Here is a 25,565-nt window from a genome sequence, read left to right on the forward strand (position 1 = left end):
AACTTGGTATTTCTATCACCACAGATAGCCCATTTATCTTTACATTTTTGGCGCCAAAACTCCTCTTCCTCCTTATAAGCCAGAACCAGAAGTCTGTTGAGGTATGCTAATCTTTGCGTTGAGGGCGACAGAGAAGATTGCTCCTTTTCCAGCTCCATCTGATATTGAATCAACTTGTCTCTAGCATTTAAGTTCTGAGTCTTTTTCCATTTACTAAGACTTCTCCTCACTCTGTGAATCCTCTCAGAAACAGACGCCCGTTCAGACCAGTGAGAGCTCATCCACGCTTTTTTGATTTCCCCTTTAGCATGTACATTATTCAGGAGGCGACTATCATATCTGAATCTCCCAATATGCTGAGCTACTCTAGCAAAGAGTTTGACTAGAATCGGTCTATGATCAGAGCCTCTTTTCTCTAGAAAGGTTTGAGAAGATTGAGGAAACACAGAGAACCAATTTTTGTTCCCAAAGGCCCGGTCAAGTTTGCAATGAATCCATACATCTCCTCTTTTACCTCCCCACGTGAATTCATTCCCAAAAGAAGACAACTCGGCCAGTTCACTGGCTTGTATCATATCATTGAAGGGTTGAAAATGCGCTTCACTTCTTCTCGGGCCCTCAAGCTTTTCTCCATTGTGTCTTATCGCATTAAAATCACCCATAACACACCAAGGGATTTTGCGGTTAATCCCTATTCTTGTCAACCTTTCCCATACTCTAGGCCTTTCTTTATAAACAGGATGGCCATAAACGCATGAAACAAAATAAGAACCGTTACTCGACTGTACATGAAAGTCTACCAGATTCTTATCTACAAACTTGAAATCCAGCCTAACTGAATTTTTCCAAAAAAGGGCTAAACCTCCGCTATACCCAATGGGATTGACCGTGACGATTCTGTCAAATCCCAACCACTCTTGAAGGTCTACCAAAGCATCTCTTCCATTTTTAGTTTCCATCAAAAACAAAACATCGGGAGCATGTTGTTTCCACATCTCCCGGAGTCTTGGAATCACCAAGTCGTGTGCACGGCCCACGCCTCGGCAATTCCAACTAATCATAGCCATTTTAGAGATTGGGCGGTCCCTCATTTGGGACCACCGCTGGTTTCTTAGACCTTGGTGAGTATTGAGATGTCTCCACATCATTCGAACTTTTCCTTTTCTCTGCAACGGCTGGAGCTTTATCTTTCATCTTCCCTTCTCTAGAAGCTTCAGCCTTAAAATATTTTCCCCTAGCCTTTCTGACAAAAGAACCCGGTCTCCTCCTTTGGTAAGTTTTCCTCCCTTTGGTCCCGGAAGAACAAGCATCAGAGATGCCAATGTTATAACCCGTAGGACCTCTAGGATTCCAACTACCAGTAGCAGAATCAGAAAAGGCAGCAGTATCAGACATCATACCCATGTTTCTAGGTTCCAAAGACATCGCATTACCAGCTCTAATGGCAGAGGCCATAAGCTTACTTCCTCCATGAGAAATCACATCTTTTGGGAGTTCTTTTTGGCTCTGGAAATCAAAAACAATGCCTTTGCCCTTGTCAAGGTCAGAGGTGAAGATAGGAGCCGGTTCAAGCCTGAGAAAGCTTTTCTGAGCGATCGGATCCTGCTCCACTTCTTTTAGGGACCACTTGATTCTTTCTTTTCTTGCCATTTTCTCAGCTCCTTCAGCATCCACCAAGTACTGTCTCATTCCTTCTAACACTTCCTCCGCAATTTTTGGCTTTCCATTCTGAGGATTAATACCAACTTGAGATTCCAGAACCACTCCAAACAGAGGATCATCCTCTCTAATAGTTTTCTCAATCAAAGGCTTCTGAAGACAAACTGAACCTTTTTCTTTGAGCAAAGCAGCAGCCTTGGCAGCTTGGAAGAAATGGCAGGAACTCTGTTCATGCGTCAATCTTTGGCAAGTGTAGCATCTCTTTTGAAGTCTCTCATAATCATACAAGATTTTCACAACCTCCCCACCAGGAGCATTAACAGTTTTAAACCGTCTGAGAGGCTTGGAGACATCAAACTTGACTTTAGCTCTTATATAATCATTGGTCTGCGGTTTGTTTGGATCGAAAGCAACTTCGATGACTTGACCAGCAAACTCTGCAAGGTCAGTAAGCGCCGCCTTCGTATAGTGGTTAACCGGTATGTTCCTCATTTGGACCCAGACCTCAATGAACTGCAAGAAATCAGGCGGAGGTCTCTCGACCCATCTTTCCATCGCTAGCGACCACTTGTTAGAAGTGTGAACTCCTCTGTTCAAAATATCTATCAAGTCATGTTCATACTTGAAGATAAACTGAAACCTGTCTTTAGAAAGGGCTACTCCTCTAACCCTGTCATATAGTTGCCACTTCCTTGGCATGTCTAGGATCAGATCCTTCATACCTTGACAATGAGGGTTGAGAAGACGTCCCACCAAACTCAAAATATTTCTCTCCGTAGAATAGAAATCTGGACGGTCAGGAATGGTATAAGGCTCTTCATCCTCTTCCAGAGTCATACCAAGCATCGCCTTATCCAGAGAAGGCTCCATAATTAAGATCCTTTGATTCTCAGGATCCACCGAAAACTTTTCTTTAAACCCCAAAATATATCTTGACAAAAACTTTTTTATCCAACCCAGAAAACTGCAAAACTTGAGCAGACTCCAACTCAGATCACCAGAATAGCACTTGATCAAGTCTTCTACACCTCCAAGAGAATCGATTGAGATAAACAACACTCAGCTTAATCGATAACAAAGGATTAAAGATTAGGTTGAGTAGCCAAAAGCCCAAAAGAGGGAATCAGAAATTTTATCGCGTTTCTTATCGCCTTGGTTCGCGTGTCTCTACGCGTTTTCTTTTTACAAGCTTATCTATGTTAGTAAATACATTGTAGGATGTTACGTTTGCAATTATAAAAATGGTTGATGAATAGGTTCTTCTGACTAGGATGATTATTTAATTTACAATTATTTCTATCAAATTGCAGAAAGGTTGATCCATGGCCGTTGGTCATTTTTTTTTTTTTGTCAACCGGGAGATTTATTAAAACGGGTCAGAGCCCAACAAAAGACTCAGCCCAACACAAAGATAAAACAGAAAGCCTAAACAAACGGACCGCATTTACATAACTCTGTGGGCCTACAGCCCAACAAACAGAAGGCCTAAACACTTGCCACCACGTGTCTGAGCGACAAACGACTCTAAGACACGCGTCAAGACGAAGCACCACCACCTCCACCGGAAAGAGTCAAGTCGGAGCTTCGCCGCCCGCGGAGAAGGATCAGTGAAAGACCACCACAGTGGTCTTCACAGAAGGCCAAGACGCAACCGGACCACCGCTTCAGAAGAAAACCACCGTCTGCAATCGATCCAAAAAAACTTCGATCTTCCTGCATGAACGAGAAGCCATCTTTGTTGATAGGAATAAGCATGAAGATGAAACGACCTAATTACAGGGAGAGAAAGGCTTCGGAGGATTAGATCGAGAGTCGATGGGACAAAAAAAAAGGCAAAAGCGACGATCAGACGGAACCGAGAAAAAACCCGGTGAAGAGCCGGCGAAGAGATATAATAGGAACACCTCTTCTTGGAGACAAAAACCGGCGAAGATAACGTTGAGATCGAGAGAACAACTCTCTCTCTCTAAAAAGAGAGAAGCCGACTTCAGTTTTGTGGGGTTGGCCGTTGGTCATTTTAAACTATGATAATATTTTGATATCATCCTTTCGTAATATGATATATTTAAATTCACTTCTTTTCAAACAATCGAAAACCTTGTTCACGCAAATACTTGGATCGGAGCAAGCGAGAATAAGAAAAATGTATGGACCGCAGTAAACGTGAAACTTGGTCCAGATGAATCCCAGGTGAGAACATGTGGCTTTAGTATTCTTGAGAATATGATTCCTCCACGTAGGATATAATAGAATCTTCCTCTCGCCACCTCACCAACTAAAAATATCTGTTTAGTATATAACGACTCAAACATCGACACGTAAGGTTGGCGCCATAGGGCCCTGTCCCCGTTACGTTGTTTTAGGACCAAGTAAATGTGAAAAACAATTAATATCAACTCTTTAAGTCCTAAAATTTAAGCACCCGAGGATAATGCTCAGCCGCAGAACCTATATAATTTTTAAAAAAATATATACAACTTATACAATAATTATCCACAAATTATCCACCGTAAGTTTTTCAAGTTTGAACTATTCCTTAAGATATGGAAAAGAAAAAATATATTGTAAAAAATCGAAACCTTCATTTGTATCTTAAAAGACGAAAATACCCTCAAAAGAATTTTGAATCACAGGAAACTCGCCACGAAACTCTCAAAATGCCAATGGTACTTTCCATTCTCGATCTTGTTCCCTTGTTTCTGTCCGCAGAATAAACGAGAGGAGAGAGAAGGAAGTAAGAGATAAAGACAGGATCAAATCAAACACACACAAAAGAAGCAAAGAAAACTATTTTGATATAGAGAGAGAGAGAGAGGAGATGGAGAAGATGAAGTGTGAGCTATGTGAGGGTGTGGCGAGAATGTTCTGTGAGTCAGACCAGGCGAGTTTATGCTGGGACTGCGACGGTAACGTTCACGGAGCTAACTTTCTGGTGGCTAAACACGCGCGCTGTCTTCTTTGTAGCGCGTGCCAATCTCCTACGCCTTGGAAAGCTTCTGGCCTTCGGCTCTGTCCAACGGTTTCTATATGCGAGTCTTGCCTTGCTCGTAAGAATAACTCCGGCGCCGGCAGCAATAGTTATGGAGAAGACGACGGCGCAGAATCTTATGATGAGGATGAGGAAGATGAAGAAAGTGATGATGAGGAAGAAGAAGAAGCGGAGAATCAGGTGGTGCCATGTGATGCGGCTGCGGCGGTGCAAGAATCTCCGGTGATGAGTTCATCGTCTTCCGTTAGCAGCGGAGATGAACGTTTCAGTTTGGTAGCGAAAAGGACGCGACAAGATTCAGAACTTAACTCCTCCGATGTATGAATCTCTTTCTCTCTTGTCTTTTTCAGTTTGAGGAGTGGTCGAGAAATATGAAACCATTGATTAATTTTTTTTTTTTTTCAAATGCAGGAGGAATCAAACGACGAGTCACGACCTTTGAAACGGCTGACGAGAGATGCAACCTCGCCAAGATCAACAGCTATGATGAAATCAACCTTAAAAATCAAACGACTGTGATACACCACCAACAAATGTAGAAATGTCAGCCGTTGATTTCTCTGCTTATTCAGATTAGATTAATCATCACTGTTCATTGCTAACAGTTCATCTTTTAGTGAATTGAGTTTAGCTCCTTTAATGGCTTAGTTTGTTTACATTTCTTTCTCTAAAACCACATGTTTTCGTTGAACCCTTTTTGCTTAGTACGTTTTCGTTTTTTGGTTGTATTATTCATCTATCTATAGTTATGTTGATTTTATTTGTTTAAGCTATTAGTATGTTATTTGTTTAATTTTGAAAAGTTCTTGGTTAGAGTAAAACAGGAGATGTTTAATCCTTTTGTTTAAGCTAGGTTATAACCATTATAAGGATCATCAATCAAAACCAAATCTTAAAACATGTTATATATTTTTCGATCAAATAAGCCGTATGTGTTATGTTGATTGGTGACAAATGAAGAGTACATAGCGTATGAATGTCGTCAGTCTGCAACCACAAAATAAAAGTTGTGGAGGCACAAGAAGATATTAATTTCATTGGGTCCTCTTTAATGCTTTTTTATTCGTCAGAGCGTTGAGTCTAATTATGTATCTTTACTCTGTAAACTATCTTTGAGGCTGGAAAAAATTGATGCTCTCACGAGATATTTTCTGTGGTCCCTATTTTCTTTCATAAATTAACGAACGATTTAACAATTAAAAGAAATTGTTTAACAATTAAGAAACGATTTTAAGAAAAAATGTATGGTCAGTTAGACAATTGGACGGCGAGGGTGGTCTACCAAGTTATTTTATGCATTTTAGAGAAATTATTTAAAAATATATGGTTCTCCTTTCCAAGACCGATCATTTAAGCCAGCTTCAAAACAGTGCATAGTTTTTTTTTCATTTCTTTTCAAGATTAATACTTAGTGTTATACGAAAAAATTAATTGACATGGTCATATCTTCTTCATTATAACAAATTAACAATACTGTGATATGGTAGTTTTAATACTGCGTTTTGATGCCATCAGCACCACACTTGCAAAAGAAACTAGACCTAAGAAGTAAGAACCAAACAAGTTTTACAAATTACCCACATTTAATTTATCTGCTTCTTTCATTTTGTTTTCCATTTCGTACTTTTTAACATTAAACATTCAGCCTTTTGAGATTTGTCTAAAAGCCAAGATGCCAACCAAAAACCATAAATCTATCAATTCTTTATTTGATTTTTAACAATAACTAAAGACAAATCTAACATAAACAGACTTGACATTCACACTCTCAAACAACATGGCAAACCTTAACTACCACACTTTATTGATATTCATAATCTTTTTTTTTTTCCTAAGAAATAGGTTTCAATAATCTTACAAACCCCATGTTTAATGAAGAAACCATTAGATGGAGAAGACAAGAGACTCCAAATAACCCTGAGATCACTAAAGATAGACTCAAGTTTCAATATTAAGTATGTAGTTTGGTTTTCATTTATTTTCAAGATTAAGATTGGAGTTAGTGTTAATAAATAAATAGACATGGTTATATGTTCTTCATTATAACAATACTGTGATATGGAACTGTCGTCAGGCGTTTTGATGCCATCAGCTCCACACTTGCAAAAGAAACTAACCTAAGAATAGTGTCGGTCCACTACTTTTAAAGTAGATGCTCTGATCAAAATTTAAACAGCATATTTATTAATTATTTTTTTCCTAATATTACATATATATATATATATAAAATAAAAAATATAAATTTTACACAATTTTTGATAAACTAATTCAACTCTATTAATAATTATTAAAAATAATTTTATGAAGTTAATTGTATAGCAATATTGTTAATATTTTCGCTAACATTTTGATATAACCGTTCACAATTTACTAAAATCAACTTTTAATACAAAATTGCACATTTTTTTTAAAAAAAAATTACTTATATTTTTTATATTTTTACTTATATTTTATATAAGTTTTACTTGTAGTCTTACATAATTTTATTAAAGTTTATATGTAAACATAATTTATGTTTATTTGATAATAATAATAATATTCATAAACACATTAGTATTGTTTATAAAATTTTATTAATAAATACATTATGTCCTTTTTATTATATGCTCTAAGAGATTGTTTGGGTACCTTGTCCTAAGAACCAAACAAGTTTTACAAATCACCATTTAATTTATCTGCTTGTTTCATTTTGTTTTCCATTTCGTACTTCTCAACATCAAACATTCAGCCTTTGAGATTTGTCTAAAAGCCAAGATGCCAAACCAAACCATAAATCTATGAGTTCTTTTATTTGATTTTAACAATAACTAAAGACAAATATAATCTAAACAGACTTGACACTCAAACTCTCAGACAACAAGGAAAACCTAAACTACCACACTTTATTGAAGTTCAGAATCTTTTTCTTTCATAAAAAAAAACAAAATAGGTTTCAGTAATCATACAAACTCCATGTTTAATGAAGAAACTCCAAATCACCCTGAGATCGCTAAAGATAGAACACACAAACACTCCTCCCCGCTCCACGCGCTAAAACTCTAACTTCATTTGTGTACCTTTTCATTTCCAAAACAAACAGAAAAAAAGAATAATCAATAACTATATTAATGTTCCGACAATAGCTCTAGAAGATGGTTGATGTTAGCTTTTATCTTTACCTGGATGATGTAAAGAGTGCGAACTTGTCCAGGCCCTAACAAGCATTACTCATCTGTAATAGAAACAAATGGTAATGAGTACCAAGAAATTATTATTTGATCTTTTGATCATAGAACCACCATGTTTACTTTTATTTACTGGAATAATCCTTTTCCACAAAATACATTTCAAGACTTGAAGATACACAAAGAGGAAACACTGAATAAACCAAGCAGATAAAACGTTGCTAAGTATCATACCGTATAATGAATATAGCAAATGGATTGTTTAGCCTTTTTTACCTTATCATATTGTACATACAAATTCACTAGGTAGCTTCCAAAGCGAAATATTCAAGGACTAACACCGATGATCGTCTTGCTAAAGTATCAATCTACGGAACTCACTAACTCAGTATCTTTATTTGACAATTTTATCTGAAGCAAATGCTACATCTTCATTACATATGATAACTTTACATATAGATACAATTTTCTCTTCATGTAAACCCAGCCGTATTCAATCTACAAGTCCCCATGCCTTTCTAGAAACATCCCACTACTGTAACGTTTCCTAGTCTGGATCATAGCAAACAAAAAAGAACAAAAGCATCTACTTACATTGAAGATTCCTTTCAGATTTTATGACTACGGCTATCAGCTTTATACATTATTGTCGTCATTTCCCAATTCAAGAATCAGGATTAGGCCTGGACGTTTTTAACTCAACCCGAAGTACCGACCTTAACCCGAACCGGAAAAACCAAAACCGAAACCGAATCCGAACTGTTTTACAAAAATATCCGAATGGGACTTTATGAGCTTACTACTTTGGACTTTGGTTATAACCCGAACCGAACCGAAATCCGAATTAGAATCCGAAGATATCCGAAATTAGTTAAATATGTTAATGTTTTTATATATATTAAGGTGATTTAGACATTTTAGAGTATTCAAAATATTTTTGTAGTTTGTTTTATTTGTTATTTTAAATACTTTTTAGTTAATTTAGATAGTTTAACTAATTTTTAATTAGATTTGTAAATAATTTCTATATTTTGAAATTTTTTTGGTCAATTTTCGAGGTTTTTAAAAATATATTTTTGTACGATTTTAAACATTGGTTAAATCCGATCAGAACCGAACCCGAAAGGAACCGAACCGAACCCGATCCGATAATTAGTAAAAACCGAATGGTACTTATGAGCATAACACCGAAAATCCGAATCACCCGAACCGAAACGAACGCCCAGGCCTAATCAGGATACATGGGTAGCATGCTAACTACTATCAACATTCCATCAAATTAAACCAACAGAGAGACATACAAAAGAATCAAAAGCACTTAGAAAGATTCATACTCAAGGGGCAATAGCAAGTTTCTTCCGTACAATTAACCATCACAAACCTATAGTATTGTCAAAATGGAAATAACTCAGCTCCAGAAGGATACACTTTCACTAAATCAACAAAGCCAAATTAATTCAAGTGACAATCTCTCACATATTCAAATGATTCACAACACTCAGTCCTGAGCCTAATCTAACATGTCAACAAAACATCAATGAAAACAAAACACAAAAGGAGCTCATCAATCACTAAAGCACAAACCTTTGATATGGCGGTGTTCATGACGAGCACCAGCACCAGCACCAGCACCAGCAACATCATCTTCATCATCATCCCCACCGGTCTTAACAGTAACAACAGGCCCAGGCCCATCACGATCCTCAGGGTACCTCACCACGACAACAGGACAAACACAGTGGTGAAGACAGTAATCACTGACAGACCCAAGCTTCCCATCACTCCCTTTCTTCTCAGCACCAAACCCTCTACTCCCCATGATCACCGCACTCAAACCAAGCCTCTCGATCTCAAGGCACAGCCGCTCCCTCATATCGTGATCCTTCACTATATGGATCTTATAAGGAAACCCGCTCTCCTTCAACGGCTTCGCCAGATCCGCCACCTTGGACGCGGTGAAGGCGTCGAAGTCCTCCTGGCTAGGCTGATCCGACGGATTTTCCTGGGTTTTGAGGGGGAGCGGGCCCCAGTCGGCGCCGAAGAGGACGGAGGTGGGGGAGACGTGGAGGAGGACGACGGCGTCTCCGGGGCGGATGTAGTGATCCACGGCCCAGCGGACGGCGTAGGCACTTTCTTCCGAGAGGTCGATTGCGACTCCGATTTTGCGGCGGGCTCCGGCGGTGGGAGTCGGGGTGGCGGCGGAGGAGGGGGTGGAGGAGGAGTGGTGGTGGTGGGGGGAAGGAGGGTGGTGGATCTTGATGGTGGGGAGCTGAGGGTGATCGGGATCTGGGTTCATGGTTTCGAACGAAGATGGTGTCTTTGATCGTTGGGAAGTGATGAACAAGAGAGAGTTTTTGAATCAGAGAGCAGAGGAAAGAGGAGAGGAGGAAGAAGAGAAGAAGCCTGTTTTCTCGATTTGTTTACTTTCTCGAACTTTCTTCTTTTCTAACATTAATTAATTTGGTTTGGTTTCCAGCTTTTGGTTTGTGTTCGATTATAAGTTCGGTTCAGTTTGATTTTAGAAAACTTTACAAAAATGGTTGTCGATCCAGTTCAGTTGTTGGTTAATTCGATATTTTTAAAAAATAATCAAATTTGGAATGAACTAACCAAAATTGCAAACCGATTTTAACCAAAATTGTTTAAATGTTACCAAAGTTAAAGTCTAATTAATCAACAGAATTTTTAAAAACTGAACCAAAATTCTTTTGAGTTCTAGTTGATAAAATTTTATGAGAACTAAACTAACCGAAAAAGAACTATCCAATCGAACCGAACCGAACCGCATGCCTAAATTAATATACTGAAAGCATAAGGAATACATGAATCAAAGTTATAACTGGTTGCTTTGCTAGTTGCATTGACTTCCTCAGTTCTATTCTTGCATTGTATTAGTTTTCTCTTTTGGAGTCCAAAGAAATCTCCACCAAATGGTTCCTAGTTGAATGAGTGTGTGACTTTGTGGTTAAAGATTTGTGTAGTTTGGAAACCAGCTCTTCCTTGTTTGGAAAAATTGAGGATATTGATCCTGGACAGTGCCTATGTTTGGAAGATGAATTTGTCTTAACTCCTAAGTACTTCAGATTAGGTGATATGAATCTGAGATGTATTCAAACAGTATAATGTGTTTAGTTGTTAGATGCTTAATTGAAAACATTTATATTTGACTTGTAAAGCTTTTAGTATACTGGAATTGATATTAATAAATCAAAAGCATGTGGGTTCAGAACGATTATTGACTTAGCAAAACCCAAGATTGTGTTGATCATAAGGATATAGAGAAACTTGTTTGGTGGAAGAAGCCTTCTCTTGATTCTTGAAGATTGAGAGACTCTGAAAGGAGAGGTTCTTTAATGGATGCAATGAATTTATATATGATCATGAGCTTAACAAAAGATTCTTTAATTATATAGATTTTAAATGTAGAGCTTTTATTGGGCCTTGATTGGGCCTAAACAGAATAAAAATGAAGATCGAAGCCTAAACTGATCATGAACTTAAGTTATTTACACAAATGCCCTCATCTCTTTGATCAAACAATTAACAGGAAAGAAAGGGGAGTATCTTTCTGATCTCTCTTCTCTTCCATGTTATCAAGTTAGGAGCGATCTCGGATCTTGTCAAAGACACCCAGATGGCAAACTATCTGGCTCAGTTCCAGACGATTAAGAACTCCTGCGATCGCATCGTCGCCGCCGGTAAACCTCTCCATTCTGTTTTCCTCCTATTTAGTTTCGTCGATTAGGATCTGTACTACTTCTCAGAGGTTTGCCACATTTTGCGATCTCATAGTCAGCTTTTAGTGGGAAGATCTAATTTTGTAATCGTAAATCAAAGTTTGAAGTCCGATAAAGAGCTGAAATTCACAATGTGATCTTGTTGGTTGCTACATTCTTTTTTCGGAGCTTCAGATGTTAAACATTTGTAATATTGTTGCGAAGATTTTCATCTCATTTGATTGCATCTTTGAACTTACTGAATCATTACTCTAACGTTTGTTATTAAGCCAAGGCTTGACCAGTGATGGATTCAATCCCATGGACTATTATCCTTTTGTTTCTGATAATCTATTAACTCTACTTGCTCTTTTATATTAAGACGTTTTCTCTCTTTTTTCTCCTTTACTTGTGGATCTGACTTACCTCTTCTCGTTCATTACAGTCGAAGATGTGTCTGATCTATGGCCCACAGTTAAAGAATTGTTTGAACAACATCAGCCATTGAAGAGAGCAGTCTTGACTAACAAGACTCGGAATCCTGTTCTTGTTGAGAACTTGCCGGTTGAGTTCATATTAACTACAGACGCCAGGCTTCGCAGTCGCTTCCCGCATGAGCAGTATTTGTACTGGTTCCGAGAACCATACGCAACTATTGTTCTTGTCACCTGTGAGGTACTTGTCTTGTTGTTATCTTGTTTTTCGTTTTTCTGCCTCATTTTTTGGCAATGGATACACTGTACACTTGCAAATACTAAAATATGAAACAAAGATGATGTTCTGTATTGGTTTATACTCTTATGAGTTATCACTTATTTGGTTACGTTTTATATCCTTGGCCTTGCAGGATCTTGATGAGTTTAAGAACATTCTTAAACCGCGTCTGAAATTAATTGTTCAGAACGATGAGAAGGAATGGTTTATTGTATTTGTATCTAAGGCTCACCCGAGTAATGATCAAGCAACTAAGAATGCCAAGAAAGTATATGCCAAGCTTGAAGTTGATTTCAGTTCCAAAAAGAGAGAAAGGTTAGTATTGCAGTTTCGGACAGTGTTTTTTTTTTGCTTTAATACATGCGGCCTAGAACCAAAGTAAAACCATGCCAGCTTCTCAAAGAGGCTTGATTGCTCGTATTGATAAATAACTCTTACCAAAATTATATCAGGATAAACAGTTTCACAATTGCACTAACTCATATATTTTTGCTAAATGCATAAGCTAAACCCATTTATCAGTAATGACTCGTTGTAACGAAGTTATCTTTAGATTAGTTACCTAAGATAATGCAGAAGGAGTAGAACTGTAGAAGCTACTACACATGTTCATATACGTGATCAGATTAACTCGAATCTATGTGTGCCATACTTTTAAGGTGCTGTAAGCTGGATATACATGGCCCGGACGCAAACTTTTGGGAGGATCTAGAATTAAAGATTACCGAGTGCATCAGGAATACCTTGGATAGGCGCGTTCAATTCTACGAGGATGAGATTCGCAAACTCACCGAGCAGCGGTTTATGCCAATATGGAACTTTTGTAACTTTTTCATCCTAAAGGTTATCTCTCTTCTCTATTTCAGAAAGGGAAGCGAAATGTGGCTGCTATGCAGATGAATATATGGTTTAAAATTCTGTTTCTTCCTGTTTATAATTTGGTTTTGTACTGTTTTGCTAAAGTCTCTGATGGAAAATTTTGAGTCCCTTTTGTTATCTTCCATAGTATGAGAAGAATCTTCATCTTTTGAACTTAAAAATACCACTGTTGGTCCTTGCAGTCTCATTTGATGAAACTTCATTTTCTTAAAGGTCTTTATGTTCAATTCTGTCTCAGGAAAGTTTGGCTTTCATATTTGAGATTGCTCATCTTCATGAAGATGCTTTACGTGAATATGATGAACTAGAGCTCTGCTATTTGGAAACAGGTTCTTTTCTTACCCCTGTGTCTATCTCTAGCATATCCGTGGCAGTAAAAATCCACGGTTATTTTGCATATGTTAATTCATAGCGGGAAAGATAGATTATATGTAATATTATATTCTTAGGTTTAGAAAAACCTGACGTCTCTCTTTATCTTTTGAAGCGTTTGAGATCAGTAGTCATATAACAAACTAGAAAAGAATTCCAAGTTTTTTACTCAAATTAATCTATTATGCATTAACTACAATGCAGTTAATATGCCTGGGAAACAGAGGGATTTTGGAGGATTCGACAGTGAAGATGACCAAGCTGCGCTGCTGAAACCAGGAAGCAAACCACTGACACAGATGGTTCATGATGATTCTTTTAGAGAGTTTGATTTTAGACAGTATCTCTTTGCCTGTCAATCTCGGGTTAGTGTACACAAGAGCATCATATTGATACAGTGCCTTTTCGCTTTCACAATTGTAGCATCAACTTTTCATTAGCTTACATGCATGTGGTTTCTCGCAGCTGTTGTTCAAGTTGAATCGTCCTTTTGAAGTTTCATTTAGGGGATATTCTTTTGTTATTAGCTTTGCAAAGGCCTTGACCTTCCATGAGGTATTTTATACTTTACTAAACAAATCCTTACTATTATACCTCTGATTTGTTGATCTTTCGTCCTTATTTATCCTCTTTTTCGATATGTAGAGTGTACTTCCCTTCTGTTTGCGGGAAGTTTGGGTATTGACTGCATGTTTAGCGCTGCTCGATGCAACTGCTTCTCATCACAATGATGGCGTTGTTGCACCTGATATTGAGAAGGAGTTCTACCGTCTTCAGGGTGATCTCTATTCACTGTCACGGCTTAAGGTAGAAATCTTTTTGCTTTCAGAATTGGGAGAATGCACACAACCTTTGTTTCTCTCAGTCTGAATGGAGCTCCCCGTTAATATATATATATATATATATATATGTTTTAAGGTGATATTGTATTTGTCTATGCAAGAATTTGTTTTATGTGATGACATACTTGTTAATTCATGTCCAGACGCTTAAAACTTGATTTTGTTAGTTGTATATGAATTTAATAAGCCAATCATTCTCAAGTATTGATGCCCATTAAAATGCTTTTCTGTTCATGGCAGTTCATGAGACTTGGATATCTGATAGGATATGGAACAGACATAGAAAAAAGTCCACTGAACAGGTACCGGTCTATATATTTATTATAGCATATGCATTTGCTTGTTAATTAAAAGTATTCATTCTGTTCATTTAAACAAAACAAGGCAAGTCTTTGTTGGCTTAACCAATGTAGTAACTTCTACGCATTTTTGCGCAGCGCTTGTCTCAGTATGCTGCCTTGGCCAAAACCAGCGGTCTGGCCATCTCTTCCACCAGATGCTTCCTCTGAGGTGCTTGAAAAAGAAAAGGTATAATCTGCATGTTCTGCTTCGTGAATGTGTTAACTTATAGCACTTTTTCTTAAGCCAACCATGCTTTAAACAGGCTAAGAGTTAATTGTGCTTGCATAGCCTCTTGTCGACCCAAACATAATTATGTTTACCAGTGTAGTGTTGTGAATGTATATGCAATCTAGGTCTGCGTAACTATATATACCATCTTGTTTTTTTTGAATACTTATCTCCTAGTTTACAGACTCTTCTACAAGCAACTTCAAGGACCAAGCACTTTGGTATCCAACGGAAACCTTTGCCCCTTGAACCATCGGTCCTTCTACGTGTGGCTAACAGAAGAAGGGCTTCTCTTTCTACTGGAAATATTTCTGAAATATTTGATGGCCGCCCAGGTTTTACTGAAGGGTAATGAAATTAAAAAATAAAATTATGTCCTTTTAGCCCTTAAAGTTTTAAAATTTGTTAGCACTTGTATCTCAAATATTTTTGAACTTCCAGCAGAAATTGCAAATCATCATCACCTTTGTTTGTTCTTTGAGGAACTAAAATGATATGTTTATATATTCCGACAGATCAGGTTTAGAAGCGTCTCCGAGAACCCCTTCATCACTTAAAGTACAAGCAGCTCCCATGTCGAGAACAAATTCCTCACCTGGAAATTTTGAGAGTCCGCTTGATAGGCCTATGAGGCTTGCTGAAATTTTTGTTGCAGCTGAACACGCTCTGCGGCTTACCATTTCGGATCACGATTTGTTGAAGACATTGTCATCTGTTCAGGATTTCGAGGTAGTAAACGAGGAAGTTCGATTGTGCAAAGGCCATTTACATACGGATACTCTTCTGATGTTGATACTTGTCTTTCTTCTAGCTTTTCATGTGTAAATTTTGTTTTGGCAGCATAAATATCTTAATCTAACCAAAGGTGCCGCCGAAAACTATCACCGTTCTTGGTGGAAGAGACATGGAGTCGTTCTTGATGGTGAAATCGCAGCTGTCTGCTTCAAGCACGGGAAATATGATTTGGCTGCAAACTCTTATGAAAAAGTCTGCGCCCTTTATGCGGGTGAAAGATGGCAAGATTTGCTAGCAGAAGTCTTGCCCAATTTAGCTGAGTGTCAAAAGATTCTTAATGATCAAGCTGGGTACATGTCATCTTGTGTTAGGCTACTTTCGTTGGATAAGAGCTTATTCTCGTCCAAGGAGCGGCAAGCGTTTCAGTCCGAGGTTGTCAATATTGCACACAGTGAAATGAAGAACCCAGTTCCCTTAGATGTGTCATCATTGATAACATTTTCTGGAAATACTGGTCCTCCGCTTCAGTTGAGTGATGGAGACCCTGGGAATCTATCTGTCACTGTGTGGAGTGGCTTTCCTGATGATATCACCCTTGATTCGCTTAGTCTTACCTTGGTAGCGACCAACAACACTGACGAAGGCGGCCAGGTTTGGCTCCATTAGACATTGTTCTCGTCCTATTCTTCTATCAAATTTCACGTTCTTAAGAAATATGTATATGAATTGGGTTTCAGGCTTTGAAGAGTTCAGCTGCAACTGTACTAAAGCCCGGAAGGAATACTATCACATTTGATTTGCCTCCACAAAAACCGGGTTCCTATGTTCTGGGAGTCGTTACTGGCCAGATTGGTCGCTTGAGATTCAGGTCTCACAGCTTTTCAAAGGGTGGTCCTGGAGAAACTGATGATTTTATGAGTTATGAAAAGCCAACCAGACCTATCCTCAAGGTACACGATCTCCCAATTCTAAGAAATTTATTACAGCTTGTGGAACAGTAGAAAATCCTTAATTACATGCGTGAGTAGTGATACTCTTATGTAACATTTGTTTCCTTGATTGATACGATAAACATCTTATTCATTAGGTGTCCAAACCAAGAGCTCTGGTTGATCTTTCTGCAGCTGTATCTTCTGCGCTGCTTATAAATGAAGCTCAGTGGATTGGTGTCATTGTACGTCCTATTAATTACTCACTGAAAGGCGCCATCCTGCACATTGATACTGGTCCAGGGCTAAAGATTGAAGACTCATACGGCATTGAGATGGAGAGATACGTAGAGACAGATTGTGATGCTGGTGCAACAAAAGCTGAAGTTTCTGTAGAAGATAGCCATGTCTCTCCAAAACTTGATTCAGAGGTACTTAATCTCTGCGACGGTAAAATAGTTTTCTCAGAATGGGCGAGCAATGTGAGTTCTATTCTGTGGGTCCCTGTTCGTGCATTGAGTGAGAAGCTTGCTAGAGGTTCATCTTCAGGTTTGCAGCAATAAATCATTTTCTGATTATTACAATGTCTCTCGTCACATCCACTGCCCACTGATCGATTTTCTTTTGCGTTAACAGTCACTCCACTGAAACAAGATATTTTAGAGGGAATGAGAACTGTGGCTCTGAAACTTGAATTTGGTGTGCATCATAACCAGATATTTGAGAGGTATTGTATATATTTCCTGTTATGGTAAATCTTGATCATCTTTGTTCCACATCAGAGGTTTTGTTATGTGAGCAGGACGATAGCTGCACATTTCACCGACCCTTTTGACGTGACTACAAGGGTGGCAAACAAATGCAATGATGGCACATTGGTCTTGCAGGTAGCCAACTTTTTATTCTTAACCTCTCAGTCCCGTCACTCTTATTCATGTCCACCCAAGATTATTAATCAAATAATTCTTGTTTACAGGTTATGCTACACTCCCTTGTCAAGGCCAACTTGATAGTTCTTGATGCTTGGCTTGATCTTCAAGATGGATTTGTTCATGGAAAAAGTGATGGAAGACCAACTTCCACGTTTTTTCCGCTTGTTGTGTCTCCGGGGTCTAGAGCAGCAGTCGTATTCAGTATATCCATAGAGAAGACAATGCCATCAGGTAAACACACTTAAACTGATAAGGCCATCTGCGATAAGGAAACTATGTCTGATGTCAGAACACTGCGTAATAACGGTAACTTAACATATAATATATAGGGAGATCCACTTGTAGAACGGGTCAAAACTCTTGACCTCTGACTTGTACTTTTCATCCATAACTCACTGATGCAGTGGGTATTGGCATATACAAAATGACATTTGCATACTAAAACAGAAACAAATTTTCTTTTATAAAAAATGTTGTGGATAACTACTGCGAACTAAGTAATTGTTTGCACAACAGAAGGGAAAGATTTGCAGCTACCAGAGAGCATTCTGAATATCAAATATGAAATCCATGGTGATAGAGCTGCTGGAGCACACAACCCAGTGGATGCTGCAGATCACTCTGTAGCTGATGCTGAAAGGAGAGATTTGGTGTTCAAGAGTGCTATTGTTTTGCAGCGTCCAGTGCTTGATCCTTGCCTGACAGTTGGGTTTCTTCCACTTCCTTCTGATGGTCTTAGGGTCGGGAAACTTATTACCATGCAGTGGAGAGTCGAAAGGCTGAAAGAGCTCGAGGGAAGTGAAGCCGTAGAACAGCAACATGTAAGTCATGTCTAGATCGAACTTTATATTATATATTACTTTTCCTTCCGAGTGTCATTTGATATAATCATCGATCCACGATCAGTTCATCATTACCAGGTTTTCCCTTTTGAATTTGTGATTGTTTTGTTTCCACAAGGATGAGGTGTTATACGAAGTCAATGCAAATTCGGAGAACTGGATGATTGCGGGTAGGAAGAGAGGTTATGTCTCTCTCTCAGAGGAGCAAGGTAAAGTAATCTTTTATTCTTCTTCTTGTTTTGTTGCAGGAAAGACTTGCATACTAATGTTGATATGTTTTTTTTTTTGGGTGGTTAAAATTATTACAGGTTCAAGAGTGGTAATATCGATACTATGTGTTCCATTAGTTGCGGGTTATGTCCGTCCTCCTCAGCTCGGTTTGCCAAACGTGGAAGAAGCAAATGTAAGCAGCAATCCACCAGGTCCTCACTTAGTGTGCGTCTTGCCTCCACTTCTCAGTTCTTCTTATTGCGTCCCTGTCAAGTAGTAAAGGTAGTTCACTTAAACATTTTCCACTCCCGACTCAAATTTCATTAGAGTATTTGCTGCGAGAACAGTCAATAAGTATTTTATTGTATGTGTTTTTTTTTTGTTGGTTTGCGACATAGAAATATCAAAGAATTGAGTTCATTGGTCGTCAATGAGAGTTTGAATTACGCAAACAACACTTTTGTTTGATACTATTACACACCAAATGAATGTCACAATCAAACTCTTTATCTGTTTGTTTCAAAAGGAAAAGTTTTAATACGTTTGGTAGAGAGAACTCAACTCTCGAGAGAATCTGGATAGGAAAAAAATATTATTCCCGAAGAACCAAACTAAGGTACAACTGCTATATTTAAGAGTGAACTAAGTGAAAGACCGTTATGGGGAGAAATTTAGTGAAATAGCCATATAAAGATTATAGTTAAAGATGTGACAATTTATCTTAGAGGTTTTTCTACATCTACATTTTATGTTGTATTGTCTTGTGTTTGTCGAGTTTGGTTAAACTTTTCTTCTATTTGTAGCCCAATGTTTGAGAACTAATGTAAGTTGTGCCCCAAAAAAAAGGTTAAAGATCATTAGATCCAATTAATGTGCGGCAAATAACAACGATAATGGTAGAGGAAACAAAGAATATACACGCTTCGATTTCTTTTTATCAGAATACTAATGCAGTTCATTCACTTTTTCAACTTATATTAATATTTTCAAGTTGGTCAATTTTTAACATAATGTTTATTGTATCATCATAACACCAAATTTGTAATGGTTAGTTGCTGATTTTTAGTTTCTGATGAGTATAGAATAAAAATTTCCTACATTTAACTCATTTCAACCAGATAAAATATAAATTGAACATAGTTAATACTAACATGGCTCGTTTCAGCTTCTTCAAAAAAACATGGCTCATTTCAACCACTTTTACTGAGTAAAAATTAGAAGAAGAAAGAAGAGAGCGAGACAAAAGAGGAGACAGTGAAAAGAAGCTGCCTCCACCACCAGAATATTAGCTCTCAGATAGCTTCTTCATTTTCTTGGATCGAATGGTACTACTGTTTCCACGTTTAGGTAGCAAGAATTTCACAGGTTACTATTACAATTTTTTTAAAAAGGTTAGGCAATATAAATGAGAAAAAGACAAAAATAGCACTAAATCAAGTTTTTGTTCCCAAACTAGCACTCAAGGTCAAAAGTCACAAAAATAGCACTTAATGTTTTATCAAAAGTCACAAACTTAGGGTTTAGAGTTAAAGGGTGGGGTTTAGGGTTTAGGGTTTAGGGTTTAGGGTTTAGGGTTTAGAGTTTAGGGTTTAGAGTTTAGAGTTTAGGGTTTAGAGTTTAGGGTTTAGGGTTTAGGGTTTATGGTTTAGGGTTTAGGGTTTAGAGTGGAGAAATGAGGTTTTGGGGATAAGATTTCAAATTTTGAAAAATAAAAAAATTAAAATTTTCAAAAGATAAACTTAGAAATGTGCTATTTTGGTCATTTTAGTTTTGGAGTGCTATTTTTGTGATATAAATTTAGAAAAGTGCTATTTTGGAGATTTGACCAATATAAATTGTATTACAAAAATCCGAAAATATCAAAAATTCAATTAGTGTTTCAAAAAAAAAAAAAAGTGTTTCAAAAAAATCAAAAGTTCAATTATAGCTGAATGGTAATCAATAAGTCGATAGTGACACACTGATGCTGACACTATGTAGTAAGTAAGTAACTATCACTTCATTTTCAAGCAAACTAAAGTCTTCCACATAATCAACTCCCTAGATTTGGCATGCTGCTCGTAGCATTAACTTCCAACCTAATTTTCTAAGCTGGCTCACATCATATTAAATCGTGTTTGATAGATACATGGCATATATTCGAGAGAGAGAGTAAACCAATACCAATTATCCTTCAATAGATTGTAGGTCTAGTCTTGTCGTGCTATCGTAAAGTAAAATATAATATAATATATATTTAAATTACAAAAATTGTTATCGTGTTATTATTCAACTGTATAGAAATTCATCTGTTTTATGGGTCTGAAAATGTCTACTTGTTTATTATTCTGAATAAGATCATGGTTGTATTGTTTTTGTCATAAAAATATTCGTTTCTTTATTTCTAATAAAATTCATTAATCCTCTTGTATTTCATTTGTCGAATTCTATAGTCGATTTCAAATCAGTTTTAGTGAAATAAAATGTTAAATACTCTAAAATTGTTAGTTAGAAATGAAAAGAAGTTTGATCTATTTCGAAGGGTTGGTGTTATTCAATCATATTTTGATTATTATTCTCGAAATAAATTTTTTGTCCGACTCTTCCTAAACACCCAAAAAATGGTTTTGAAACATAATCGACCTTTTGGAACATATTGGTTTTATGTCAATATGATACAAAATTAAGATCAATTTAGTGTTTTAGAAGCTCTCCACAAATACACAACTCTATCCATACTCATGCACTGCAAATCGACGAAATTCACTTATATTTTGGCCATATAGATTCCCTAATTAGAAGAAAAAAGTATGAAACAAAACATTTTTATATTTCCACGTCATTTAACATCTCCAATCTAAACGTACTTCTCCCGGACCCACAAAATGCTGACTAGGCTTCTTAAACGAGACCATATGGCTCTTAACCATAAACGCAGTGACTCGCTTCGAAACCCTAATCTCCTCCATCCTCAGCTCTTGTAACCTCCGCACGTACTCCGGCACGTGTACAAGATCCCACAGCACTCCCTCGCCGCCGGGTTTCAACACTCTCACCGCTTCTCCTAGCACTCTCGTCCTCTCTGCCGCCGCCTCCACCGTTTTCTGACCGTATTCTTTCCCAACTGTGTGGAGAAACACGGCGGAGACCACCACGTCGAAGTAGTTGTCACCGAACGGAAGCCGTCTTACGTCTCCTTGACGGCAAGTCACGTACTCTTGCACTCCTATATGTTACATTCTCCACAACATAAGGTTATCGATTTACTAATCAAAATAATAAACGCGTTTTAATTTAAAAAACATAGTGGATAATAATATAAAAATTTGTATGAAAATAACAACAAAAACAGTATATGTTTTCTGACCCGAAAAAACAACATATGTTCTTTAAAAAAACAATATACGTTTAAACAGAAAAAAAAACAATATATGTAATGAAAACTAATAGTAGTGGTTGGTCAACGAGAAAAGTATACGAAACGTAAAATTAGTCAAAAAGTCAACGGAATTAATAACTCAAGAGTCAAGACGCGCACCTTCCATGTGAGCCGTGCGGAGAGTAGAGAGAGTTGTCGACATGGATCGGTCTAACCCGACGACCCGACCCGAACTACCGGTTTTCTTAAGCTGCGTCGCCACCGCATTCAGCAAGACCCCTCGACCGCAGCCGAGATCAAGCGCCGTCTTCACGCTCGACCAATCTACCACCGATCCAACCATCCTCTGCGCCATCTCGTACCGTAGAGGCACCGCGGAGTAGAAAAAGTTCGCCGCCGCGAAGAACAAACAGACGGCGGAGAGCGCCGTTACGGCTCCGAAGAAACCTGCGGCGAATCTAGCCGCGGCGGGGGAGGAGCTGGAGAAGAGGAAGGACTCGAGGAAGTGGCAGATGGGGTGGAAGTAGAGGAAGAAGACGGTGGAGAGTAGAGAGAAAGCAATGGCGTTGAGGAGGAGGAAGAAGAGAGTGTGTTTCTGCTCGATCCCGTAGATGGCGTAGATCTGAGCCCAATCTCTCGTCCCGCTCGTCTTCCCCATTATAGATCAAATCTTGGAGAAAGAAGAAGAAGAAGAAGAAGAAGAAACAGAGACGGTTACAAAAGTATGTTTCACACGAGAAAGAGAGGAACCCTTCTCTGACACAATTCAGACCGTCTGTTATTTTTTATGACAGTTATATATATATAGAAGATCCACATGAAAAACATCCATCGCCATATAGGTATATAACATGACGTCTACTTTTTATATGTATATATTTGTTTTTGTGTTCAACAGTCAAACACAAACGTGAGATGAACAACTGTTTAGTAGTATTATTATATTTTTAATGTCTAAACCGTTCCTTTATGATTTATTTGTATTTATCATTTAAATCATTAATGGCATTTTATCTGAATTTAGGCTGTTTGTTCGGTGAGTGACCACTCGTTCGTGTTTTTATTTCTTTCCTAACAAGTTTTAAATTTGAATTTAAACTTCTTTGTTCGGTGACTTGTCACTCTGAAGAGTGAAGACTTTAGTAATTTTTTCATATATGTGAAATTGATATATGATTATTTCATGAGTTATTCTTCGGTGGATCTCTAGGTTCACCAGCTAATAGGATTTCATTATTTCAAATTCGATATTTAAAAAAAAAACAAAATATTATCAAGTTATATTATGTTTTTAAAATAAAAAAGTGAAAAAAATAGCAGCTACAGAAATAAAAATAAAAATAAAAAATTAACGTCGTCAGCAAAACACTAAACCCTAAATCCTAATCCCTAAACCCTAAATCCTAACAAGTTTTAAATTTGAATTTAAACTTCTTTGTTCGGTGACTTGTCACTCTGAAGAGTGAAGAGTTTAGAAATTTTTTCATATATGGGAAATTGATATATGATTATTTCATGAGTTATTCTTCGGTGGACCTCTAGGTTCACCGGCTAATAGGATTTCATTATTTCAAATTCGATATTTAAAAAAAAAAAACAAAATATTATCAAGTTATATTATATTTTTAAAATAAAAAAGTGAAAAAAATAGCAGCTACAGAAATAAAAATTAAAAAAAAAATTTAACGTCGTCAGCAAAACACTAAACCCTAAATCCTAATCCCTAAACCCTAAATCCTAAATCCTAAACCCTTGGGTAAACCCTAAACCCTTGGGTAAACTCTAAACCCTTGGGTAAATCCTAAACTCTAAATAAAAACACTAAACCCTAAAACTCTAAACCCTAAATCCTAAACCTTAAACCCTTGAGTGTTTTAGTGTTTAGTGATTTTAATTTAGAGTTTAAGATTTATCCTAGAGTTTAAGATTTATCCTAGAGTTTAAGGTTTACCCAAGGGTTTAGGGTTTATGATTTAGGGTTTAGGGATTAGGATTTAGGGTTTAATGTTTTGCTGATGACGTTAAAAATATTTTTTTTTTGTAATTACTACTATTTTTTATTTATTTCTTTTTACCTTTTAATTTTAAAAAGATAATATAAATTGACAATATTTTGTTTTTTTTTTTTAAAAATATCGAATATGAAATAACACAATTCTATTGATAGGGGGTGAACCCAAGAATAAGTCTTATTTCATGCCTTAGCTTTTAAAACTCTTTTCTTTTATTTTCTTTTTTTTGTTTGTTCATGCCTTTTAAACAATACTATATTTGGATCCCCGCAAGATTTTTATGTTTGTCAAAAATATATTAACTATTTACAGGAGAAGGTATACATGTTATATATTTTTACTTTTCAATATACATTTTATATTTTTGCCAACAAATAAATAGAAAGCATATATCGATGTAATTATTTTAATTGTTTTGATTTATATTGTAATATTATTTTATCTTTCAACCATCACTTGCTCATTATTTTAAACTAAATTATTTAAATTAGATGAAATTAATATTTTCATATTTATTTTGGACATGCGGTTTCGACAATGAATTTTGGTGACTCGAATATAAAACCGGTTTAGATATAACTGTTAATTAAATTTCTGTTAAGGTCTAAAAAAATTGTTGTCAGTCCGTGATATGGTTAATCTGGCAAAAAATAATAAAAACTCCTATAGTATTTTAAAATTTTGAATTGAACTTTTGATTCTTTTATCAAATAAGGAAATAAGGAAAATTACTGAAAGTGAATCTATTAAATGCCAAAAAGTCTTTTACATAATATATGATTTAGTTTATTGTAATCCTGGATAAAGATCTATTATTAATGGAGTTGAGGTTTAGATCAAATTCGAATTATTACCATTTAGCATATACTAATTTGTCTATTTTAGGTTTTGAGTGATATCATTTTACAGAATATTTTGTTTGTATAACAATTAAATATCAAATTTTCAAAATTTTATTAAAAATGAGAAATATTTAGAAAGTTTCAACATTAAATGGTTTAAAAATCAATTTAGGTATGTTTTATAATTGACAAAATTTTAATAAATACTAAAGGATGTGATTATGTAGTTTTTCAGGGGCATTAGAATGTAATTAAATATTATTTTGAGGTTAAATTTATATTTGTATTTCAGTTTTAATAGTATAGATTTCGCATATAATCATTAATATTTCGTTTAATCTTTACTTGTGTTATCCTCTTTCTCTAATGTTTATTTCTATTCTGTGACAAACTTATAATCTCTGTCCATACCTGAACTGAATTAAATTAGTTTATCTAAAACTCCTTAAAAATTGATTTGATCAGAGTCAAGAAAAGAATTTTAATTTTAACATTGGCAGACATGAAGCCTGATCGTTTTTGACTTTTTTCCTTCTATTTTATAGTAAGAAAATTAATTGAATATTATTTCAAATGAAAAAAGTTATTAAAAAGAGGAAATGTCATATGCATCTAGCTATGGTGCAATACGAATACAATTTTATAACATAGAGTTTTCACCCAACTATCACTATTTTTTGGGGGGCAACCAGCCAACCACCCAAACTATCACACTATAAAACCTCCAAATATCACACAAGTTTTACCTATGTGATTAAAATGTAATATTAGGAACCAATATCCTTCACTAGAAATGAAAA

At 36.5% G+C, this 25,565-nt stretch overlaps 5 protein-coding genes across 6 annotated transcripts; 2 read left to right on the forward strand and 3 right to left on the reverse strand.

The window, feature by feature from the left end:
• Positions 1-1,068: 1,068 nt before the first annotated feature.
• LOC106369924 lies at positions 1,069-2,529 on the reverse strand. The gene has a single exon (XM_013810015.2). The coding sequence runs from the start codon at positions 2,527-2,529 to the stop codon at positions 1,069-1,071; it is 1,461 nt and encodes a 486-aa protein (XP_013665469.2).
• Positions 2,530-4,208: 1,679 nt separating this feature from the next.
• LOC111202874 (zinc finger protein CONSTANS-LIKE 1) lies at positions 4,209-5,417 on the forward strand. The gene is made up of 2 exons (XM_022695968.2): positions 4,209-4,966; positions 5,060-5,417. Exons 1-2 carry the CDS (start codon positions 4,478-4,480, stop codon positions 5,165-5,167), a joined length of 597 nt encoding a protein of 198 aa, XP_022551689.2. The 5' UTR covers positions 4,209-4,477; the 3' UTR covers positions 5,168-5,417.
• A 1,996-nt stretch (positions 5,418-7,413) lies between these two features.
• On the reverse strand, positions 7,414-10,284 carry LOC106390104 (universal stress protein PHOS32). The gene is made up of 3 exons (XM_013830496.3): positions 9,397-10,284; positions 7,807-7,859; positions 7,414-7,704 (listed from the first exon to the last, which is right to left on the reverse strand). Exons 1-2 carry the CDS (start codon positions 10,106-10,108, stop codon positions 7,852-7,854), a joined length of 720 nt encoding a protein of 239 aa, XP_013685950.3. The 5' UTR covers positions 10,109-10,284; the 3' UTR covers positions 7,414-7,704; positions 7,807-7,851.
• Positions 10,285-11,341: 1,057 nt separating this feature from the next.
• LOC111202875 (trafficking protein particle complex II-specific subunit 130 homolog) lies at positions 11,342-19,062 on the forward strand. Of its 2 annotated transcripts, none has more exons than XM_048747175.1 (21): positions 11,342-11,510; positions 11,974-12,203; positions 12,376-12,557; positions 12,902-13,085; positions 13,360-13,450; positions 13,698-13,858; positions 13,959-14,048; positions 14,139-14,300; positions 14,576-14,637; positions 14,773-14,863; positions 15,090-15,253; positions 15,421-15,634; positions 15,746-16,291; positions 16,378-16,590; positions 16,728-17,118; positions 17,206-17,296; positions 17,372-17,456; positions 17,546-17,732; positions 18,018-18,322; positions 18,462-18,552; positions 18,652-19,062. In XM_048747175.1, exons 1-21 carry the CDS (start codon positions 11,447-11,449, stop codon positions 18,828-18,830), a joined length of 3,783 nt encoding a protein of 1,260 aa, XP_048603132.1. In that variant the 5' UTR covers positions 11,342-11,446; the 3' UTR covers positions 18,831-19,062. The 2 variants fall into 2 exon arrangements, with proteins under 2 accessions (XP_048603132.1, XP_048603133.1); XM_048747176.1 differs by having other exon boundaries at positions 18,021-18,322.
• Positions 19,063-21,176: 2,114 nt separating this feature from the next.
• Positions 21,177-22,750, reverse strand: LOC111202876. The gene is made up of 2 exons (XM_022695970.2): positions 22,071-22,750; positions 21,177-21,758 (listed from the first exon to the last, which is right to left on the reverse strand). Exons 1-2 carry the CDS (start codon positions 22,567-22,569, stop codon positions 21,376-21,378), a joined length of 882 nt encoding a protein of 293 aa, XP_022551691.2. The 5' UTR covers positions 22,570-22,750; the 3' UTR covers positions 21,177-21,375.
• Between the last annotated feature and the right edge of the window lie 2,815 nt (positions 22,751-25,565).

The sequence above is a fragment of the Brassica napus genome, chromosome C2, assembly GCF_020379485.1.
Source record: "Brassica napus cultivar Da-Ae chromosome C2, Da-Ae, whole genome shotgun sequence".
Taxonomy (NCBI): Eukaryota; Viridiplantae; Streptophyta; class Magnoliopsida; order Brassicales; family Brassicaceae; genus Brassica; species Brassica napus.

What these genes read in the sequence shown, in the direction of transcription:
- LOC106369924 (XM_013810015.2), bottom strand. Translation starts at nt 2,529, where the DNA reads ATGGAGCCTTCTCTGGATAAGGCGATGCTTGGTATGACTCTGGAAGAG.
- LOC111202874 (XM_022695968.2), top strand. Translation starts at nt 4,478, where the DNA reads ATGGAGAAGATGAAGTGTGAGCTATGTGAGGGTGTGGCGAGAATGTTC. An exon ending in CAGAACTTAACTCCTCCGAT is followed by an intron (nt 4,967 to 5,059) that starts GTATGAATCTCT and finishes TTTCAAATGCAG; the next exon opens with GAGGAATCAAACGACGAGTC.
- LOC106390104 (XM_013830496.3), bottom strand. Translation starts at nt 10,108, where the DNA reads ATGAACCCAGATCCCGATCACCCTCAGCTCCCCACCATCAAGATCCAC.
- LOC111202875 (XM_048747175.1), top strand. Translation starts at nt 11,447, where the DNA reads ATGGCAAACTATCTGGCTCAGTTCCAGACGATTAAGAACTCCTGCGAT. An exon ending in AGGTGCTTGAAAAAGAAAAG is followed by an intron (nt 14,864 to 15,089) that starts GTATAATCTGCA and finishes CCTAGTTTACAG; the next exon opens with ACTCTTCTACAAGCAACTTC. An exon ending in AAGCCGTAGAACAGCAACAT is followed by an intron (nt 18,323 to 18,461) that starts GTAAGTCATGTC and finishes TGTTTCCACAAG; the next exon opens with GATGAGGTGTTATACGAAGT.
- LOC111202876 (XM_022695970.2), bottom strand. Translation starts at nt 22,569, where the DNA reads ATGGGGAAGACGAGCGGGACGAGAGATTGGGCTCAGATCTACGCCATC. An exon ending in CCGCACGGCTCACATGGAAG is followed by an intron (nt 21,759 to 22,070) that starts GTGCGCGTCTTG and finishes TGTAACATATAG; the next exon opens with GAGTGCAAGAGTACGTGACT.